The 19,895-nt window shown below is 26.3% G+C and overlaps 1 protein-coding gene across 9 annotated transcripts in view; it reads left to right on the top strand.

The window, feature by feature from the left end:
- The window catches only part of LOC100211465 (probable E3 ubiquitin-protein ligase makorin-1), a 35,050-nt gene extending 20,398 nt beyond the window's left edge, over positions 1-14,652 (top strand). For 6 of the 9 annotated variants that reach the window (XM_065813478.1, XM_065813483.1, XM_065813484.1 and 3 more), the window contains 13 exons: positions 364-453; positions 609-710; positions 971-1,069; positions 2,167-2,210; positions 3,714-3,793; positions 3,880-3,943; positions 4,346-4,428; positions 5,489-5,567; positions 5,691-5,733; positions 5,880-5,947; positions 14,194-14,267; positions 14,356-14,446; positions 14,561-14,652. In XM_065813478.1, coding sequence (XP_065669550.1) covers positions 364-453; positions 609-710; positions 971-1,069; positions 2,167-2,210; positions 3,714-3,793; positions 3,880-3,943; positions 4,346-4,428; positions 5,489-5,567; positions 5,691-5,733; positions 5,880-5,947; positions 14,194-14,267; positions 14,356-14,446; positions 14,561-14,600 — 957 coding nt within the window. In that variant the 3' untranslated portion in view covers positions 14,601-14,652. Of the gene's footprint in view, positions 1-363; positions 454-608; positions 715-970; positions 1,070-2,166; positions 2,211-3,713; positions 3,794-3,879; positions 3,944-4,345; positions 4,429-5,488; positions 5,568-5,690; positions 5,734-5,879; positions 5,948-14,193; positions 14,268-14,355; positions 14,447-14,560 lie in introns of all 9 variants that reach the window. The other 3 variants (XM_065813480.1, XM_065813479.1, XM_065813482.1) reach the window with 3 other exon arrangements.
- Positions 14,653-19,895: the final 5,243 nt, after the last annotated feature.

The following is a 19,895-nucleotide window of genomic DNA, read 5'->3' as shown; positions in this document are numbered from 1 at the left end:
ATCACAAAAAGTTTGAATTTTTGAATACCCGAGTATTCTACATAACAGGTTTGTCTCTTTTGAAAACAAAATGTTTATGTAAATAATCTGCTTAATTAAAATGTTTAGCAGCAACAGTTACTAACCAATAAAAAGACATGTGTTTAAAAATGTTTAACAGCGACAGTTACTAACCAATAAACAAAAAAGTGTTTAAAAATGAAAATTTAATCGTAAAACCTTAAAAAATGATCAGAAAAAAAATTTGTAAATAAGCTCCATTTTAAAGTTGACTCAAGTTCGAATTATATTTTATTTGGTTATCCTGTAAAATATATTTTTATTCATTTCTAATTTAGTTAATTTTAGTTATAATTTTTTTAGTCCGGACCAACTACATTAACAGTATTAAAAGCAAAGAATTTTGTTTCACCTGACTCAAGTATGCCGGTTGATGCACCAGTATTTATTCCAGTGAGTTATTTGCAAAAAAAATTTTATATGATTGAAATTTGTTGTTTAAGATTTTATATAGTTTATAATTTAATCTACATTCTTATTATATGCACAAAATATATTTTTTAAATTTAAATTTTTAAAAGTTATGTTTTTTTCAATTCTGCAAATAGGGTAATAAAGCCCATATTGGAAAAGTTAGTGATTTTAGCAAAGATGTTTCTAAAGATTTAAAAGTCAGTGATTTTAGCACAGATATTTCTAAAGATTTAAAGGTATGTATACAATGTTTTGTCAGTATGCTACTTTTATTGAAATTAAATACTGTTCTTTTACTTAATTATTTAGGGATAGACAAAGTAAGTACACCTAATTGGGTTGTTTAGTTAATTCTTTGGAAATTTCTGCTTATGTTTTCTTGGCTCATACAGTTTACAGTTTTTTAAGTCTTCATTCAACTGTTTTTGTGTGTGTGTTGTGTGTGTGAGTGTGTTTGTATATAGTTTTTCATCTTAATTTATTAAAATGTTTTTAGATAGATTGTCTGCATCTATCTTACTCTTCAATTGTTTCATTTAATCTTCATTCTGAAAATGATAATGGAACATCTTATAAAGGTGACAACAAAGAGTTAGTGAGTGATTATTTAAGTTAGAATTAACTTGTTTGATTTTTTTGAACTTGTTTTAACAGGTCTTGAGTTAAAATGAATTTAACTTGTTTCATTTTAACTTTTAAATGGGGTTTCTAAGTTTGATAAAAATATTCCTTTATGGAATAAGTGTTTTTATAATATAAATTAAAATAAAAATTTCTTACAAATTTTCTAAGTCACTCTTACAAATGTATTTTTGAATACAAATTTTGTTAATATGACTAAAAAAATTTGTATTCAAAAATAATCTTTTTCATACCATCAAAATATTTACCCAAAGGTTCATTTATTAAACTTTTTCAAAATATGTTAAATTGTGTCATGAAAAAGAGAACAAATCAAAACATCATTGCAAAAAATTTGCGGTAGTGGTGTAGTGGTAGAGTGCTCGCTACATAAGCTAGAGGCTCCAAGTTTGGGTTATAACCACAATTAAGTAGCCTCCTTGTCTGTAGTGACCTTCTCAGCCTTGGGGAGATAAAAATTAAAACAAACAAAAAAATAAAACTAATAATGTTAACATGGTCATTAAAAAAACTAAGTACAATTTTTTCCTCTTTTTATTTTTCTGTCACTCTTGTAATATTACTAATAGCTGGACATTATTGTTTTCTTCGTTAAATAATTTTTTTTAGTTACCATAATCTCTAGCTTTCTTATCTTTTATATGTTTCAAAAGTATATGGTATTTTGAAATGTCTTATTTAGGCAGAAATCAATCATGACTTATAAATGTTTCAATAATTAATGTGTTTTTGTCTTTTTATTATATTGACATTTTTTTTTAAAGCTGTAGAAAATTTGTTAGAGAAGCAACTTTTTATGATTGATATCAAAATTTTATCTATTTTAGATAAAAAAAAATTTGATTTTCTATTAATAATATGGTTGATATATAGTTATTATGTTTATAAAATACTGGTTATCAATCTACCATTTTTGGTTGATTGATAACCAGTATTTAATTGAACAAAATGTCTATTATTCTCCTAAATAGAAATGTTTAATATTTACACACTTCATTGTTTACTTTGACTGACTGTTTTTATAGGTCATCTATCATGTTTTTTCTTTAGCTATGTCCTTTTGCTGCTGTGAGGGAATGCCCTTTTGGAGATAAGTAAGTACTTTGACAACAGAATTACTTTTGTAATATAAATTAGTTTTTAATTGTTCAAAGAAAATTTCTCAAATATCTAATTTGATAAGTGTACTGGGTCAATTATTATTGCTTATTATTATTATTTAATTATTATTGTTTATTATTATTATTTAATTATAATCGTTTATGATTATTGTTATTTAATTATAATTGGTTATTATTATCATTTAATTATAATTGGTTATTATTATTTATCCATTTTTCTCTAAAATCTCTAAAAAAAAATTTTTAGTTTAAATTTTTAATAATTTTTGATAATTTAAATTTTTAATAATTTTTGATAATTTAAATTTTTAATAATTTTTGATAATTTAAATTTTTAATAATTTTTGATAATTATTATTGTTTATTATTATTATTTAATTATAATTGTTTCTTATTATTATTATTTAATTATAATTGGTTATTATTATCATTTAATTATAGTTGTTTATTATTATTTATCCATTTTTCTCTAAAATCTCTATAAAAAAATTTTTAGTTTAAATTTTTTATAATTTTTGATAATTTAAGATTTTAGTGCAGCTAACCTGTAATTAAACTGACCCACATAAAAAAGTTTAGTGTTAAGGAGAGGGATGTAGCAAAGTCTTTCTTCATTGTGTGACCTCTCAAACAATCAATTGAAATCTTGAATAAACTTGATGCTCTCAACACAGTCATTTACAAAATGACTGACACATTTAGAAAACTAAGTGAAAGACTGGGAAACTTTCTCCATTTTATCAGTCTTTTGAAACATTTTTTTTTCAAAACAGAAGGCTTCTTTCAGATCTCTCAAGAGTTTTTTTTTTTTGTGAGAAAAGGTAGTATTGTTTATTTACCAAGTCCATCAGTTTTGAGGAATAATTTAACTTGATATTTGTCATATATTAATCATATTTGTCAAGACACGAGCTTGTTTACTATCTTAGTTTTAAGCTTAGTTTGAACTGGTTTTAATTTAGTTTTCTATCAGCAAAAGTTTTTGTATTGCAGCAAATTCTTTAAAATTGTCAATGGTTTACAAAGATAAAGCAATTCTTAATGCCATTAAATCATTTATGAAGGCTTTAAAAAAATTTGAGTTTTCGAAAAGAAATGGTCATGAAAAAATGCAATACAGATGGGTGCAGTTATTAGTCTTACTTATATTTGTTTATTTTTTAACTGTCAGAATTAATATAGTAATACATTTGAATCATCTGTATCAAAGTCATATGTCATCCTTCAAAAATAGGTTGTCGACCATAAATCTAGCTTTATGATTAGCTCTAGGCTCAAATAACAGTTTTTTATTAGTATTATGGTTAATGTGTAATATAAAAATGCTAATGGTATATTTTGGTTCGATCCCTCTTTTATGTCCTTAATACTCTGCTTAGCTAGTTTTTCTGTGCAAAGGCTTTATTTGTCAAGGTTTATGTTTCAGAGTAAGATTTTTAAATAAATAAAAAAATGAGTAGATGATTTTTTTTTTAGATGTGAATACATGCATGGTGATCTTTGCGAGATGTGCGGGTTTCAGTGCTTGCATCCAAATGATGAAAATCAACGTAAAGGTAAAAAATGAAAAAAATTTCAATTTTTTCATCTTTGATATTTAAAAAAAGGAGTTTTTTCTAAAGTACATAAAATTATCCTCTAGAGCATGTAAAATTTTGCGTTGCAAAACATGAGTGTGAGATGGAGATAGCTTTTGCAGCTCAAAGGTAATTGATTCAAAATATTATTCTTGTTAATTTTACATATACATATCCATATTTGTGTGTAAAATTTAAAAAACATTTAAAAAATACAGTTTTTCAAAGTTAATTCAGTGATAATACCTAATCTCCAAAGTGGATTTAATTATAAGGGATCTGTTAAACCTAGTTTTTGTGATGCGCATATTTAGATAGATAAACAGTATATATTATAAATACAATACAATTATAACACTGGAATTTTATTTATGTCTGTTTAAAGAAAATTTTTTTAGATCTTATATTAAACATTTTAGTTTACAAATATATTACAATAAGAAATGATATTTGTAGATCAGATTTTTTTTGTTTAGAAAGTATCGTGGCTTCTAATTTCCTATTTTTTTATTAATGATTTTTAATTATTAGAAGTCAAGATGTGGCTTGCTGTATATGTTTGGATATTGTTAAGAAAAAAGCCTCTCCAAATGAATCTGTATTTGGACTTTTAGGTAAGTTTTTTATTTTTTTTTATTTTATCAGACAAATGTACATAGAAATGTGCACTGCAACATCCTAACATTAAGGTATTGTTGGAATTTTTTCAAATATAATTTATGTTTTGTATATATAGGGGCAAACATTGCTTCCTTTTTTTTAAGTTAAGTTTATGTATTTTTCTCTATTTTACACCAAGAGAAATTACTATATTTATAATATCCTTTTAAATTTTAAAGGTGTTTTGAGAGGGGTTTTCTATAACTCTAAATTTTGTAATTTTTTTCTACTTTTATAAAATCTTTTTTATCACTGTTTTGATGTATATAATATATATCTATATAAACTATATTTTTTGTAATAATTTTTACTATAAACGTTACCATTGACTGTTTTTATAAATTCATTTACCAATAATATTTAGCAGTATCTCTAGGAATAAAAATACTCTTTTTAGAGTTGCTTATTCTTATTATTCTTTCAAAACATATTTTTAATGAGTTTAATGTCTATGCTTCCACACTTATGCAATTTGGATGGGTTTCCATTTGCTATTTTATAATTTAGATATGAAATCATGTAAGAGTTAAAGCATTAACTAGTACTACAACTAACGTTACCACTAAATGTTTATGAATGCTTTCACTAAATGCTTCTCCAACTTTTACCCAAAATTAAGTTACGGATTTTATATCAAAATTTTTTTTCTCCTTGCTAATTTGTCCACAGCTAAAGGTTTTTTACAACTTTTAATTTTTATTCTCTATACAAAGTATTTAATAACTTTATAGTTTTATAATTTATCACAACAACAATGTCCATTTGGATTTACCAATTCAATTTGTTATTAAATTACATTCTCATACTTAAAATAGTTATTACAAATTTGGGGTACTTTTTGGGGTACAGTTTTCTTAAGAGTTTTTAAAAAAATTTAAGTTGTTGCTTGTTATAATTCAATGATTAGTTGCTGGTTGCATCTTGTTTTGATTGAGATGTTGTCTTACGATATGAGCAAAAGGTTGTCTTTTTATTTTCTATTTTAAATCTATCAATAAAATTTTACTGTTTTAGAAAACTGCAATCATCCATTCTGCTTATCATGCATTCGTAAGTGGCGTTGTTCGTACAACCAACAACAAAGTGTAGTGAGGTTTCTTCTTTTTAAAAGTTACCATAATGTTTAAAATGTTGTGATGTAATACATTTTTTTAATGCTTTTTTAATTTCTTTTTTTTAAACTTATTTTTTATGATTTTGTAATTTTTCTTCTAAGGAGCTGTCCAATATGTAGAGTTACATCTTGGTTTGTTATTCCTGTAAGATTTTTACTATAGTTTTTTTTTCAAGGTTTTGAAGTTTCACATGTGTATAAGGAAGACTTTATTTACACTTTCATAAATATACTAGTCTTATATACTTTTTCCAGGCAGACAAGCTTGAGTTATGTGTTTAAGTTTTATAGAGTGAATTTTGGATTCAAGATGAAATCGAGAAAAAAGAATTAATTGAAAACTATAAAGCCTATCTAAGGTAATTGAAATTCTTTTGATGTTTTCAAGCACTTTTTTTTTTTTTTGTATTTAGTTATTAAATTATTAAAATAAATTAGAAATTGGCTTAGTCAATGCTGATGCATCAGCCAATGTTGATTAATCAACAAATGCTATTGGCTCATTGATAAGCAGATTAATTGGCTAATGGTTACTGATGATCTAAGCATTTATTAGAATTTTAAATTTAAGGTTACTGATGTATAAGTACATTTTATAAATTTATTTTACATCCTTAATATTATTATATTAATCTTAAATATATACATACATAAAAACCTATTATTAGCCACAATTAGCCTTTGACATCATTATTCATAATGCCTTTTCAATTAAGAATTTCTTAAACTAAGTGATCTTTTTGAATTATACTTTTTAATAAAATTTTTCCTTCGATTATAATTTAAAAAAGATATCATGTTTGAGTTTTCTATTTCTCGAATATTAATAAATTTTACAAATGAGAAGAAGGAAAAAGAAAGAGCTATGTACAGAATAATTAATACAGAAGAAGGAAAAAGTAATTGTTAAAATAAAGGCGATAGTTATAAGCAGCTTTTGGTAAAAGCATTTTCTTAAAATCTCCTATACAGCATGCTAGGGGATTAGTTGAACAAAAAAAGGATTGTATTAACAATTCCTTTTTTTTTTGTTCAACTAATTAAATTAGTTGAATTAACTAAACAGCCGATTTTGACTTCTTTTTTACCTAGAAAACAGGCAGATTTGGCTTCTTTTACACCTCAGCTGCTAGTCCTGACTTCACTTGCATAGTTTCTGATTGATATTTAGTTTAAGAAATATAAGAAGAATAGCATATTTAGAGTTATAAAATGAGATATAGAAAAACCAAAGATATTTTAAATTAAAAAATCCAATTAAAGAGTATTAAAAAATAATTTATTTTTTCCAAAGGATACCTTCAGTTTTAGTCAATGATGAAAATTGACTTTTTCCTTTCTAACCTTGAAGTGTTTACAAACATCTGGATTCAAATCAACTTGAAGTGTATACAAATATTATTTGGACGACAAAACAATTTGAGTATCCAAACATTATGTGGATTCAAAACAACTCGAAGAGTATACAAACATTATCTGGGTTCAAAACAACTTAGACACCTTGTTCATATAGTCATTGGACTTTCTTTACTCCAAGTGACTTGATGTAAATTCATCGATCCAGGTACATCTTCTATTATAGTTAACATTTGTCTTTTGACCTTTTTGATTTTATGAGCTATTATAATTATTTTATTATTTTATTATTTCTATATTGTGCAGTGAGCATTTGATATGAAATGAATTGTGTTAACTTTAGGTTTTTATCATTCAAAGTATGCAAAACAAACCAAGATGAGCCCAAATAACTGATGCACTATGACAAGTTCATATGGTAGCAAAAGATTTCACATTATTTGTTCCAATAACAGTGTTGTACAAATATTTAACACCAGTATGTAAAGATAACTGAACTTTTGAAGCTTCAAAAATGCATAGCTACGCTTCTTCTCTAAACTTACGCACAGTTCTCATAAAAATCTATTTTTATAGTAGTTTCATTGGTTACAATCATTTGTTTTTGGTCTTCATCTATTGATACTGATATCATATACTAAAAACATTCTTCATGAATGCAATAACTTTTCTAATTGGAAAATTATATATATATATATATATATTATATATATATATATATATATATATATATATATATATATATATATACATATACATATATATACATATATATGTGTGTTTGTATATATATATATATATATATATATATATATATATATATATATATATATATAAAAACTTGAAACACGATATTTAAATATTTAACCAAATAAATTCAAAAATAGTCAAAACAGTGAAACAAATAAAAATATCCAGTAAATCTATTTCTCAAAATGTTTTTATTAAAAACAATATAATTACCAAAAAAAATACAAATACAAAGTTTTTTTTTATATATTAAAACTATTAGCACTAGAGGCCTTTCAAATAATCATCAGTAGTGCTGTTTTGGTATTATTGCAAGATTTTTGACAAGTATAGACATAGTTGTCAAATCGATCAGTTCATAAGCCAGTTCTGCAACTGGAAATATACTGTTTAAAACATTTTTAATTCTTTCATTATAAGATACTTTGAGCAAAAGGTTAGCTTCTGTTATTAAAGGTTGACAATTGAGATTACTATAGAATGTTGTCACTAAAGAAAATACTTCTTTAGATTCCTTTTGTGGTGCTGGTCCTTGTAGTTTTGCATTATGGAAAACATTTTCTATAATTCCATCAGAGTATTCACAATCTTTTAACCATGACTTTAGTTCTGTTAGGCATAATTTTTTGATTTCATAATTAGATGTAAAAACAATTATTCTTTTAGCTAAATTATAAGCAATATCCTTTTTAATGTGAAACGGATGATGACTGTTATAGTTTAAATAGTCATGGGTGTACCCTGGCCAACAATAACTATCATTGTAATGTTGGTTGTCATACATCTGAAGGACACGCCAATAACACGAAACTAAGGACAAATGAAATAACGAATAATAAACATGTGATACGAATTTCATATTTAACTTTCAAATTTCTATTAACTATAAATAGTCACCAGCATGTATGACACATTTTTGTTTGAATGAATAAGTATTATACATGTGCAAAGCACCATGAACACATAGCGTCGTTACATTTAACATTATTAACTTATTTTAACATAATTATTTTTAGAACACCTTTTAATTAAATATTCTCTGGAGGACAAATTACACATTTATTGCATCGTAAGAGATTGCATAAACATGTAGAGTAGCATACCAAGGACGAAAAGTAGACATAACATATGGCACTAGGATATCATCAAGCATAAAAAGTAGACACAACATATGACACATATTACATTAAAATATTTAAATAAATTTAATAGTTTCCATGATTTATGGTACACTTACGAATATTACGAATATTAATGTGTAGAATAAACTAACTCTAAAATAACACACCAAAGACACATGACAACATTTTTTTGCATTTATATTTAGATCATTTATATTTCTATATTTTGACTTCCTGGTCAATTAATAAACAAAATTATTGGGCACACATATTTTATAATTACCTAGACATGAGTATTCTATGCATATGGGAGCACAATAAGAACAAATGACTACTTACAATGAATGCATAATTATGGTTTTACACTGAGATTATAAATAAAAATAAATTTTAAAAAGATATTTCTATATTATTATTATTATTTTTTTTTTACTAAACTGAGCAATTTAAAAATAAGTAATTATAAAGGGTTTGAGGTTTTAAAAAACAACAATGAAACAGGTGTCACATCCCTATTCAAAAAATAAATGTGCTATTGTGTAAACATGCAGCTTTTTACAGATTTCTTTAAATAAAGTAAATCTATATAGAACCCATATTATTAATAATACAATTAAGAATAAAATAAAGAATATAATTGTATTAAGAAAATCACAAAAGAAGGTCTAAACATTCTGCTGGAAGAGCAAGTTCCTTCTTTGATTCAGACCTTCGCCTCATAGAAGTAATAAAGGGGTCTGATGAGCAAAGCAATCTTTGCATTAGATCTTTATATTTTTTCTAGAAAATTTTCTTGTAAAATGTTCTTGAAAATTTTTAACATCTTTGTTTCTACTTTCCTAGGCCTCTTCAAATAAGAGGCCAATTAGAACTGGCTTGTCTCTTACAACCTGGTGTGAATGGACAATCATCTTATGCACTCCAGCAGGCATAGGATACCATTTTAAATGTGCTGCATATGTCTTAAATGTATCTTTGCAATATATTTCTAGTTTATCTGGATCATTTGGGTTCTTACAGGATAATACACAAAGAATAATGAAAAATTTTTTAACTAGATCCTTATCAATTCTAAATATTTCAGCAAAAGTTTCATGGCTTCTAAATGCCCTTTTCGCTGTGTTTCCATCATTGGATGTACCAAAGCCACCACTTTTTGTATATCAACAATAAGTCCGAGTGTATCTTTAAGTTTTTCCTGAATTTCTTTTTTTTTGACTTGGAGAAAGAAGAGTGGAAACTTTCCCATAAATCATAGTACATTCTAACTTGTGCTTGACTTGAAATAAGTCTATGATTGTTGTTCTGAGTTCAGTTGACATAAAAAAATCATATTCTGCTTTAACAATTTGCTGATTTTCTTTGATGTATTGCATTCGAACAGGACAACAATATTGGGTTGAGGATGTTTTGGGGTTAGTTTAAAGAATAACATTAGTTTCCTGTATTTTAAGTTTCACAGGTACTATACACAAAAGAAACAAAGATTCTTCAACTGGAACTGGTAATCTGTTCTCATCATTTCAGTTCTCTGTTTATAAACCGACTGTCCTGAGGAACCATCGAATCCGACTTTGCTTATGAGAAGAACAGTATTGCAAAGCTTAGGTAGTTTCAATTTATACATAACTTTCCAAATTCTGTTTGTAGTGTGATCCATTATTCCTTGAAGATTCACTGAAGCACTGTAGTTTGATGTGACAATTCCGGAATCTGGAAGGCAATCACTTTTAACTTTCACAATAAAATTGTAGGCAGGGTATAACATGCAACCTTTATCTAAGGCTTCTTTACGGATAATTTGATAGTCAGTCCTACTCATTCTGCAGTCTAGCATTAAAGCTAAAGCTTCTTCTGCTGAGTAGCTTTTAGAGCATGATATGTTACATGATCCATCAGTTTTACTTTCCATCAAATGTTTAACAACTTTGGCATCTTTAAATCGTCCTTCTTTATTAAGATTAAGAATAAGGGCATGAAACAGACTTTCAGTGGTAACACTTAATTTTTCAGTAAATTCTCTAATTTTTCAGTAAATTCTCTAACAAGGTCTAAGAAAAGAAGATCTCTGAAGATCTTCTTTTCTTAGACCTTGTTGAGAAATCTTCAAATGATTTTAAAGGTGCGCCTCATTGTACATTTTTTATCCTAACTTACTGTTGAGGTTCGTTTACAATAAATTCCATATTTAACCATTTCTCGTAACGATTTATAAACCTTCTGTTTTAATTGTTTTTATTATAAAACAATATTTTTTTTTTTGTATTTACGGCATGGTACTGGACCACTGTGCATTGCAATCATTCTTGATTGTAATGTTGTAGTTTAAACACCCATGACTGTTTAAACTACAACAGTCATCATCCGTTTCACGTTAAAAAAAATATTCCTTATAATTTAGCTAAAAGAATAATTGTTTTTACATATAATTATGAAATCAAAAAATTATGCCTAATAGAACTAAAGTCATGGTTAAAAGATTGTAAATACTCTGATGGAATTATAGAAAATGTTTTCCATAATGCAAAACTACAAGGACCAGCACCACTAAAGGAATTTAAAGAAATATTTTCTTTAGTGACAACATTCTATAGTAATCTCAATTGTCAACCTTTAATAACAGAAGCTAACCTTTTGCTCAAAGTATCTTATAATGAAAGAATTAAAAATGTTTTAAACAGTATATTTCCAGTTGCAGAACTGGCTTATGAACTGATCGATTTGACAACTATGTCAACGTGCCCACAAAAATGTAATTGAACCTTTTTTCCAACTTTTTGTCTTTCTTGAGCTTAACAAAGTTTTTTGTTATCATATGAAAAGCATTTTCACAAACAAAAACATGACACATTTAATTGATATTTCCTGTCTATAATTACAATTCAATCCTTCACAATCAATAGTTACCCATAGCAACAATATGAAAATTAAATTATTTTTGTTTTTAATGCAAAAATCTTGCAATAATACCAAAACAGCACTACTGATGATTATTTGAAAGATCTCTAGTGCTAATAGTTTTAATATATAAAAAATATTTTGTATTAGTATTTTTTTTGGTAATTAGATTGTTTTTAATAAAAACATTTTGAGAAAAAGATTTACTGGATTTTTTTATTTGTTTCACTGTTTTTACTATTTTTGAATTTATTTGGTTAAATATCATATTTCAAGTTTATTATTATATACATATATATATATATATATATATATATATATATATATATATATATATATATATATATATATATATATATATATATATATATATATATATATATATATACATATACACACATACACATATATATATGTATATATATATTTAAGCTATTTGTGAGAAGAATAAAACACAGATCGCTCTATATCGCTCTAAAACACAGATACTCTAAGACTAAAACAACACTGTTTATTTTAAAGGAATTGTAGTACTTGAAGAATTACACTGTCTGAAGATGAAAAAAGCATCATACAATGTATTCTACCTATAATGTCTAACATCACTGAAGTTCTTGGTAACCAAATAAGATGTTAAATTCAATCTAATTTTATATATGTCAAATTACTTTTAAAATAATAAATGTTTGAAAGCCAATTTAAAATGAGAAAATCTTAGCTTGAAATAAATGAAACATGATTTGAAGCTTACATTTTTTTCAATTCAGTTAAAGGTGACATTTAGGTTTACCGAAGGCAGATAATTTGTGTTTGCATCTAATAAAAATACATTTGAAAATAAGTTTAATGTTATTTCGACCAAAATTATTTATTTAATTTATATAAGTGAAATTCACATGTTGTTGCTTTGGTTTTTGTTCGTTTTTTAATATTTGGTCTGCTTAATAAATTGGTTTATTTTTATTTAATTTTTGACTTAAAAAATTTATGTCCATTACATTAATAAATTGGTTTATTTTTATTTAATTTTTGACTTAAAAGGTTTTATGTCCATTACTTGAAGAAAGAAAAAAATATTATTAGGCCATCAAATTTTGACATTTGTCCAAAAAAAAATGTTTGTTTAAATTATATCTTGTTATGGAAAAAATTCTTGGAAAATGTTTGCAAAGTTTTTCAATAATTAAAAAAAAAAGAATAATCATTGTTGTAACTTTGATGTCTTTTTCTTGTTTAAATTTCTACAAACGGTTGCAATAAATGAATTATTCACAGCTTCCTAATATGACCGATATATACAGACTAACTTTTGAAAGAGAAATTAAAAAAAGAAAGTATTTAAAGATAAATAAAAAGCAAAATCTATCATTCTCTCCTTAAAGGTAAATTCATGTCACTCTCAGAAAAAGTTAAATGGAGGAAATTGATAGGAAATCTAAATGCAGCTAAGCTTTGATAGGAAAATATTTCAAGAATATGAAGCATATCATTAAAGAATATGAAGCATATCATTAAAGAAAACTCCAAAGCAATTCATTGATGGAGAAATTAATGCAATGCGTCGTTCAAAGAAGCTATATAAACTTTTAAACCGAGAAAACTTGTGCATTATTAAAGATGATGACACCTATTGCAACAAAACTTTTCACAATGCCAGGCCAGCAATATTTTTATCTGTCAAAAGGTAGATGTGTCGCCAAAAATTAAAAAATAAATTCAAAGTAGGATTTGCTAAATTTGCTCCTTAAATGGCAAGCAATCTGCTCCTGTGGTTTAAAAAGTACACCATAGTTAACTCTAATAGTAATACTCTAAAAGTGAATATGTATATAAAAGAATGCTTTTAGAAACGTTTTTTACCATTTATTAAAAAGCATGATATGCCTTCAATATTTCACCCTGATACGGGTACAATCTACTACTCCAAGAAGTCTTTAATGAAAAAAATAGTTAAAAGCAAATCCTCCAAATTATCCAAAGCATCGAGTTATTGGTAGTTATTAGTCAATTGAAAAAGAAATCATATTAAAAAACAAGAAATAAGCTTAAAATGTATAAAATTTTAAGAATAAATGGATAGTATAAAAAACTCTAAGCAAGATCCAGCAAATGATCTCAAATACTGTCAAAAATATTCGGTTTATATTTAAGCGTTACTAAAAAATGTAAAAAATTATTGAAATAAATAATTTAAATTTTTTGAAACTAATGATTTTTTAAAAAATTAAAAAAAATTGTTAAGTAGTTTTTGAGTAATTAACAAATAAAGGGTGCTGAACTTGTGAATTTTTTTTTTTTTTAATTTATCTATTATTTATTATGTCATATAATATAATATGAATATTATCACATTTCATATATATTTTATTGTCCGATTTTTTTGATATTATAAGAGGATGTTTATTGATTTTAATTTTGTTAATTTAAATTGCTTATTTACTTGATACACCAAATAAAATCGCAGTAAACTTGACTTTCAGTACTATATCGTGCCGCAATTTTGATCAAGGAAGAGGATGCTGTCAGTTTGGTACAAGTTGTTTTTATAAACATGGTAATTTTGTTGTCGCGTGATTTATTTTAGTTCATACTTTTTTTAAATGAGAATCTTATTTTTAACATTCAAACAAAAACATTTATAGCTCTACCTGATGGAACTGTTGACAAATCAAAACCGATTATTCGATATCGTGAAGATGACCAAGGTCAATCAACTGCTTTGACAAAAGTTGTGTAAGTTTAATAAACATTGTTTTACTGTCTTATTGATATTTTATATATTATCTATTGATATTTTTGTATTGTTTTTAGGTAGTTTTTAATGAAAAATTGTTGTTTTTTTTTTAGTCTTAGCCAGTTCTTTGATGCAAAAGAATCGCAATTGTAAGAAATAGAATGGACTTCGTGTACTAAATTTATATTAAGAACAGTTTTATGCACTTCTTTCTCATTTTTTATCTATTTTTCTTTGATTATTGGGTTGGTTAAAATGTAATGAACGTTTTCTCAAGAATATTTATTTTTTAATTCCATGACTAATATTTAACAATATATGCGTCATCATTGCCTGTGATCCTTTGCCAGCATTTAAGCAACGCATTAAACGTAGTGCTGTAAAAATTTCAACATGGTGGTCTACGCAAAAGAAGGCAGTACTGATAATCAAAGATAAATATCTTGCTTATAAAGGTTTGGAAAAAGGTCAAACTAAAAAGAATCTAGCCAAAAAGTTTAGTGTTACTCAAAACACTTTAACTCACTGGAGTAAGGTAACACTAAAAAAATAAGGAAGTTTTAAAAAATTTTAAGTTTTTCAATTTTGTATAAATTATTTGTCAAATTTATCAAAGAACGTTCATCCAAAGTTTCAGAGCTAAAAAAATTTATATTCTTTAAGATACGAGCATTTTATTATAACACTCTGTGCCTTTTTTTCCTTAGTGACGGAGAGACTAAATATTGAATTTGGTTGTTAGGGCGTTTTCTGCCTAAAAAGAAGCTCAATTCAAATGTTTTCCGAATTTAAATTCAGTAAAAAATCATTTTTCTTGACCACTAAGCACGTTTCATAACAGTTAGCAGATTTGAAAGTTTAGTTTATTTTAGATTTGGAGTGTTATTGTTTGTTTACCCTTTGGATTTGTAATATATATATATATATATATATATATATATATATATAATAAATAAAAGCAATGTCAAATAAATTGAATAGTACTAGAAGAAAGAACAGAAAATGAAATGGGTTCAAATCGTCTGAATTTCTCAAATCGAAACCTACTGATGTGATTTCTTGTGCTAGCTCCAGAAAGTAAAATGTTTCGTTCAACTCTGATAAATGTGAATCTGACGACTATTTTATATTTCATACTTTTTATTGGTAAAGAAATTAATTGCACACACTAGTTGCTTTATTGGAAATTTGTTCATCAAAGATAACGTTGATTCTCGCTTGGGCTTTTGCCATTTACTTGAGATGAATTGTACGAAGTGTAAATTTTGTAAAAATTTTAGAAATTCATCAAAGTCAAAGGGTTGTTTAAACACAAATAAGTGTCCGATTGATGCTGTTAAAAAAGAATTTTCATCTCTAGAATCACAATATGAAATCAACCTGCGAGCTGTCGTCGGATTGCGAAAAATAGTTGCTGGTCATAAATCGATGAAAAATATTTCCTCCTGTATAAACATTTATTGTTTTTCGTCTATTGGCTTTAATAAGTTAAATACAACTGTAATGTTGGTATACAAATTTGCTTCTGAGGAAAGTATGCTAAGAGCTCCTTATGAACCCAAACCAATAAACAACTCTCTTGAAATAAAGGAAGTTAGAATTGATCGCTCATTGCAATAGCGAGGTCATAATTTTTTGAATGGTATTTTAACTACTATTTTTAGCAATAAATGTATTGATGTAGAGATCTTTATCAAACATTGCAATTGATGTAAAATGTGAAGATCTGAAAGAGGAACTCCAGAGTATCAGTGTTGGTTAGTTGATCACCAGTCTGAATCGAATCACGAGGGTTCGTTGGGTAGTATGGAATCTTTAAGAGCTGTGGCTATGTTTAATGATCTTTACAAAAAAAATAAGTTGCTATATGAAGAATATCTTGGAGATTGAGATACATTTTCTTTTAATGATGTAAAAGTAGCAGATCCTTACAAAGAGTTATATTTTTTTCACTTCACTGATTTTCCTGATTCCTTCACACGCCAGCAGTTTTGTTCTCAATAAAAGATTTAATTCTACCAATCATTATAAATTTACAATCAGATGAATTGTTATCAAAATGTTTATCTCATATACGAATATAACTTGGGCGAATAAGCATATAACCAAATTGAAAGTTTTATATTGACGTCAGAAACATGTTATAAGATAATCTCCCATAAAGACAAATTTACACACGCTGAACCCCTGTATAAAAAAATGAATGTTTATCTTAATATTTATCAAATTAACATTTATCAAAATATATTGTTTATGCTAAAATTTAAATTAGGTCAAATGCCATATCATTTTATAAACAACTTCTTTATAAATAACGTTAAAAAATATATAACACATGAGAAACAGGAAACTTTATTACATCATTCAAAAAATAAAACTTTCCCAATTCTCAATTTCATATCGTGGCCCCTATTTATACAACAAACTAGTAACTAAAAACAAATCAATGTGCAATCTAGATAATCAAAATTCTTTAAAAACGAAGTTTAAAAACCTGATACTGAATTTAAACAAATACTCTGAATTTTTCCAAATGACTATAAATTAAATTACATATACATCAACTACAAATTTAACTGACTCGTTTATGTGTATTATCTAAATGACTTTCGCCTTTTTTAAAACATTACGTTAAAAAAGTTTATTTTATCCTAAAAAAACATTTTTCTTAACAATTTTAGTAAGTATTCTGCGTCCTGTTTTGTTTAATTTTTATTTTATCTTGAGTTTATTTAATCATGAGTTTATTTTATTTAAAGAATATTAAAGTAGGAGAGACCGGGGCTAGTTGGCCACAGGGGTAAGTTGACGAACTGCGTTTATCTTCAGAGCCTTTCATCAGAGAGTGACAAAAATTACACAGAAACTCAGGATTCGCGCATGCGCATGGGAGATATTGAGATTTAGGCGTTTTTTTGGACAAAAACGTAACTTTTAGTACATCGCTACCTTTTTCCTTTACAAAGAAAATAGTTAGTCGTATGAAAAGAAAAATATTCTAAAAGTTCCAGTCACAATTGGTTTAGACTTTTTTTTCAAAGTTGCCGTTTTTCAGGATCTATAGACTGTTTATTGAAAAAAAAGTTTCGCGGTAAGTTGGCAAAATTTTCACGGGGTAAGTTGGCTCATAGCCTTTACTATGGAAAAAAATATATATTGTTATAAAAATTTATTCTTACAAAAAAATTTTTAAAAAACTATTTTTAGTATTTTTTTTCACAGATAAAAAGTGGGCTACTGTTTTGGTTTTTATACGGACTAATATTTGGTACCAGCTAAAAGTAATATTAAATTTTGGGATGAAATAGTTGCAAAAATTAATAATAAAAAAATTTCTAATAATTTTGCACTTTATAGTGCATTAATAATCATTTTTATAGTTTGCGCCAACTTACCCCGTAAATTGGCGCAAATTTTTTTTTTTTTTTTTGTGGGCTTGGAAAGGCCCCAAGAATTTTTTTTTGTAAATGAATGCAAATTTTATAAGTTACCCCAATTCATACTTTTTAAGACTACACTTTAATATTTTCAAAAAAATGTACTGTTAGGGCTACAGAGCTCATAGATTAAAAACCGAGCCAACTAGCCCCGGTCTCCCCTATTGTTGTATTTAATTTATATTTATTATTAACATAATCATAATATATAATAGGTCACATTGTTAGGCCTTCCTGATAAGATCATTATAATCTTCTCGAAAAAGACATATTGGGTCTCAAAAGAAGCGAAATTATATAAAACTTTCAAAAATAACAATCATTTTATAAAAAAATTATTATTTAAGATTTTTTTAGGAATTATTATCAAAAAAATACACATCTTTCATTTTTATTTATAAAAAGCTTTTTTTCTGCAATAAAATCAAAAATGATAATTATTTAATAAAATGACTTTTATTTTTATATAATTTTGCTTCTTTGGAAACCCAAAGTGACATACTTTTAAAAAAAAAAATTTTTTATAATATTGGGGACCCGGTAAGTGTTTAAGGGTCTTGTGCTCCCCCTAAATCCAATAAAACTTTAACCGAGTTAAAGTTTTATTGGATTTAGGGGAGTTAAAAATTTAACCGAGTTGCTTGTAAGAACCAATAGAAATTTTTAAGAATATGAACAGATCTTTTTTGAAATATAAAGTGCGGCTGGGACACCCTAGTTATATATATATATATATATATATATATATATATATATATATATATATATATATATATATATATATATATATATATATATATATATATATATATATATATATATATATATATATATATATATATATATATATATATATATACTTTGCTAAATTTTGCTTCCGCACATCGTTTACCTTTAAAGTAAAAGACAAAAACCTTTTAGATCAAAGGTTTTTTCGGAAGCTGTTGATAAAATAAACCAAACTCGACAGCGTTATAAAATCCATCTGTAAATATCCCTCAATTGAGGGATATTTACAACCTTGTCGAGTTTGGTTTGTTTTATCAACAGCTTCCGACATCAACCTTTCATCTAAAAGATGACCGATGTGTAGCAGCAAAATCTAGCAAAGTTCGTTTAACATGCCTAGCAGTAAAAAATGGGTTGGCAAAAAGCAGCTTATGTTAATAATTGGAATGGAAGAAAAACCACGATGTTTCAAAGATGTCAAAAGCCTTACCTTGTCAGTTCAAGTTCCAAAATAAATCCTGAATGAACTCTTAAATCTTTACTGATTATGTAAGATTTGAATACAGAAGGTAGAAAATTTGTTTTAATCATAGATAACTGCACAGCTTATCATAAACTTGACAACCTCATATTTATTTGAGTTAATACTTTACCACCCAACACAACCTCTAAAACTCAACCATAGGACCAGGGAGTCACATTTTTATCGCACAAATGTTGTGAGGCGTCAGATTAAATATACCGATGCTGGTAAAACGCCACCAAAGATCAATATTCTTGAAACTATGAGCATGTTGGTCAGGTCATACAACGCGTTGACAAGCTAAGATCACGTGGTTTATTAGATAAAAAAACTAGCTGTTGACGATTACGTCAATATAGATTTTGAGATCTCTACATGTGAAACAACTGCTATCATATATCGAGAAAATCTGGATGCCATTTAATCAACGATTGTGCTAAGGTAGAAGAAGAGATAGGTAAACTATCACACAATTTGCCTCCTGAAAAGTTAAGACTATTAGAGATTGCACGTGCAATAAAAATACTTGAATGTTTGTATGTTTTTGACAATAATGGCATCGAAATCCAACAACCACTAAACTACGTATCAAAGATGTTTGATACACAGTTTTTAGAATCAAAGAAGCAATCGAAAATGGAAGATTTTTTCCAAATATTGAAATAATTTGTTTTTTCAAAAACAAAAAAGTTATGGAAAATAGACTACTTAAGCAGCATCTTATTCCATCTTATTCTATTTTTCTTCCTATTTACTCTC

The sequence above is a fragment of the Hydra vulgaris genome, chromosome 12 (assembly GCF_038396675.1).
Source record: "Hydra vulgaris chromosome 12, alternate assembly HydraT2T_AEP".
NCBI classification, from domain to species: domain Eukaryota; kingdom Metazoa; phylum Cnidaria; class Hydrozoa; order Anthoathecata; family Hydridae; genus Hydra; species Hydra vulgaris.
This window is presented reverse-complemented; position numbering and strand designations above follow the sequence as displayed.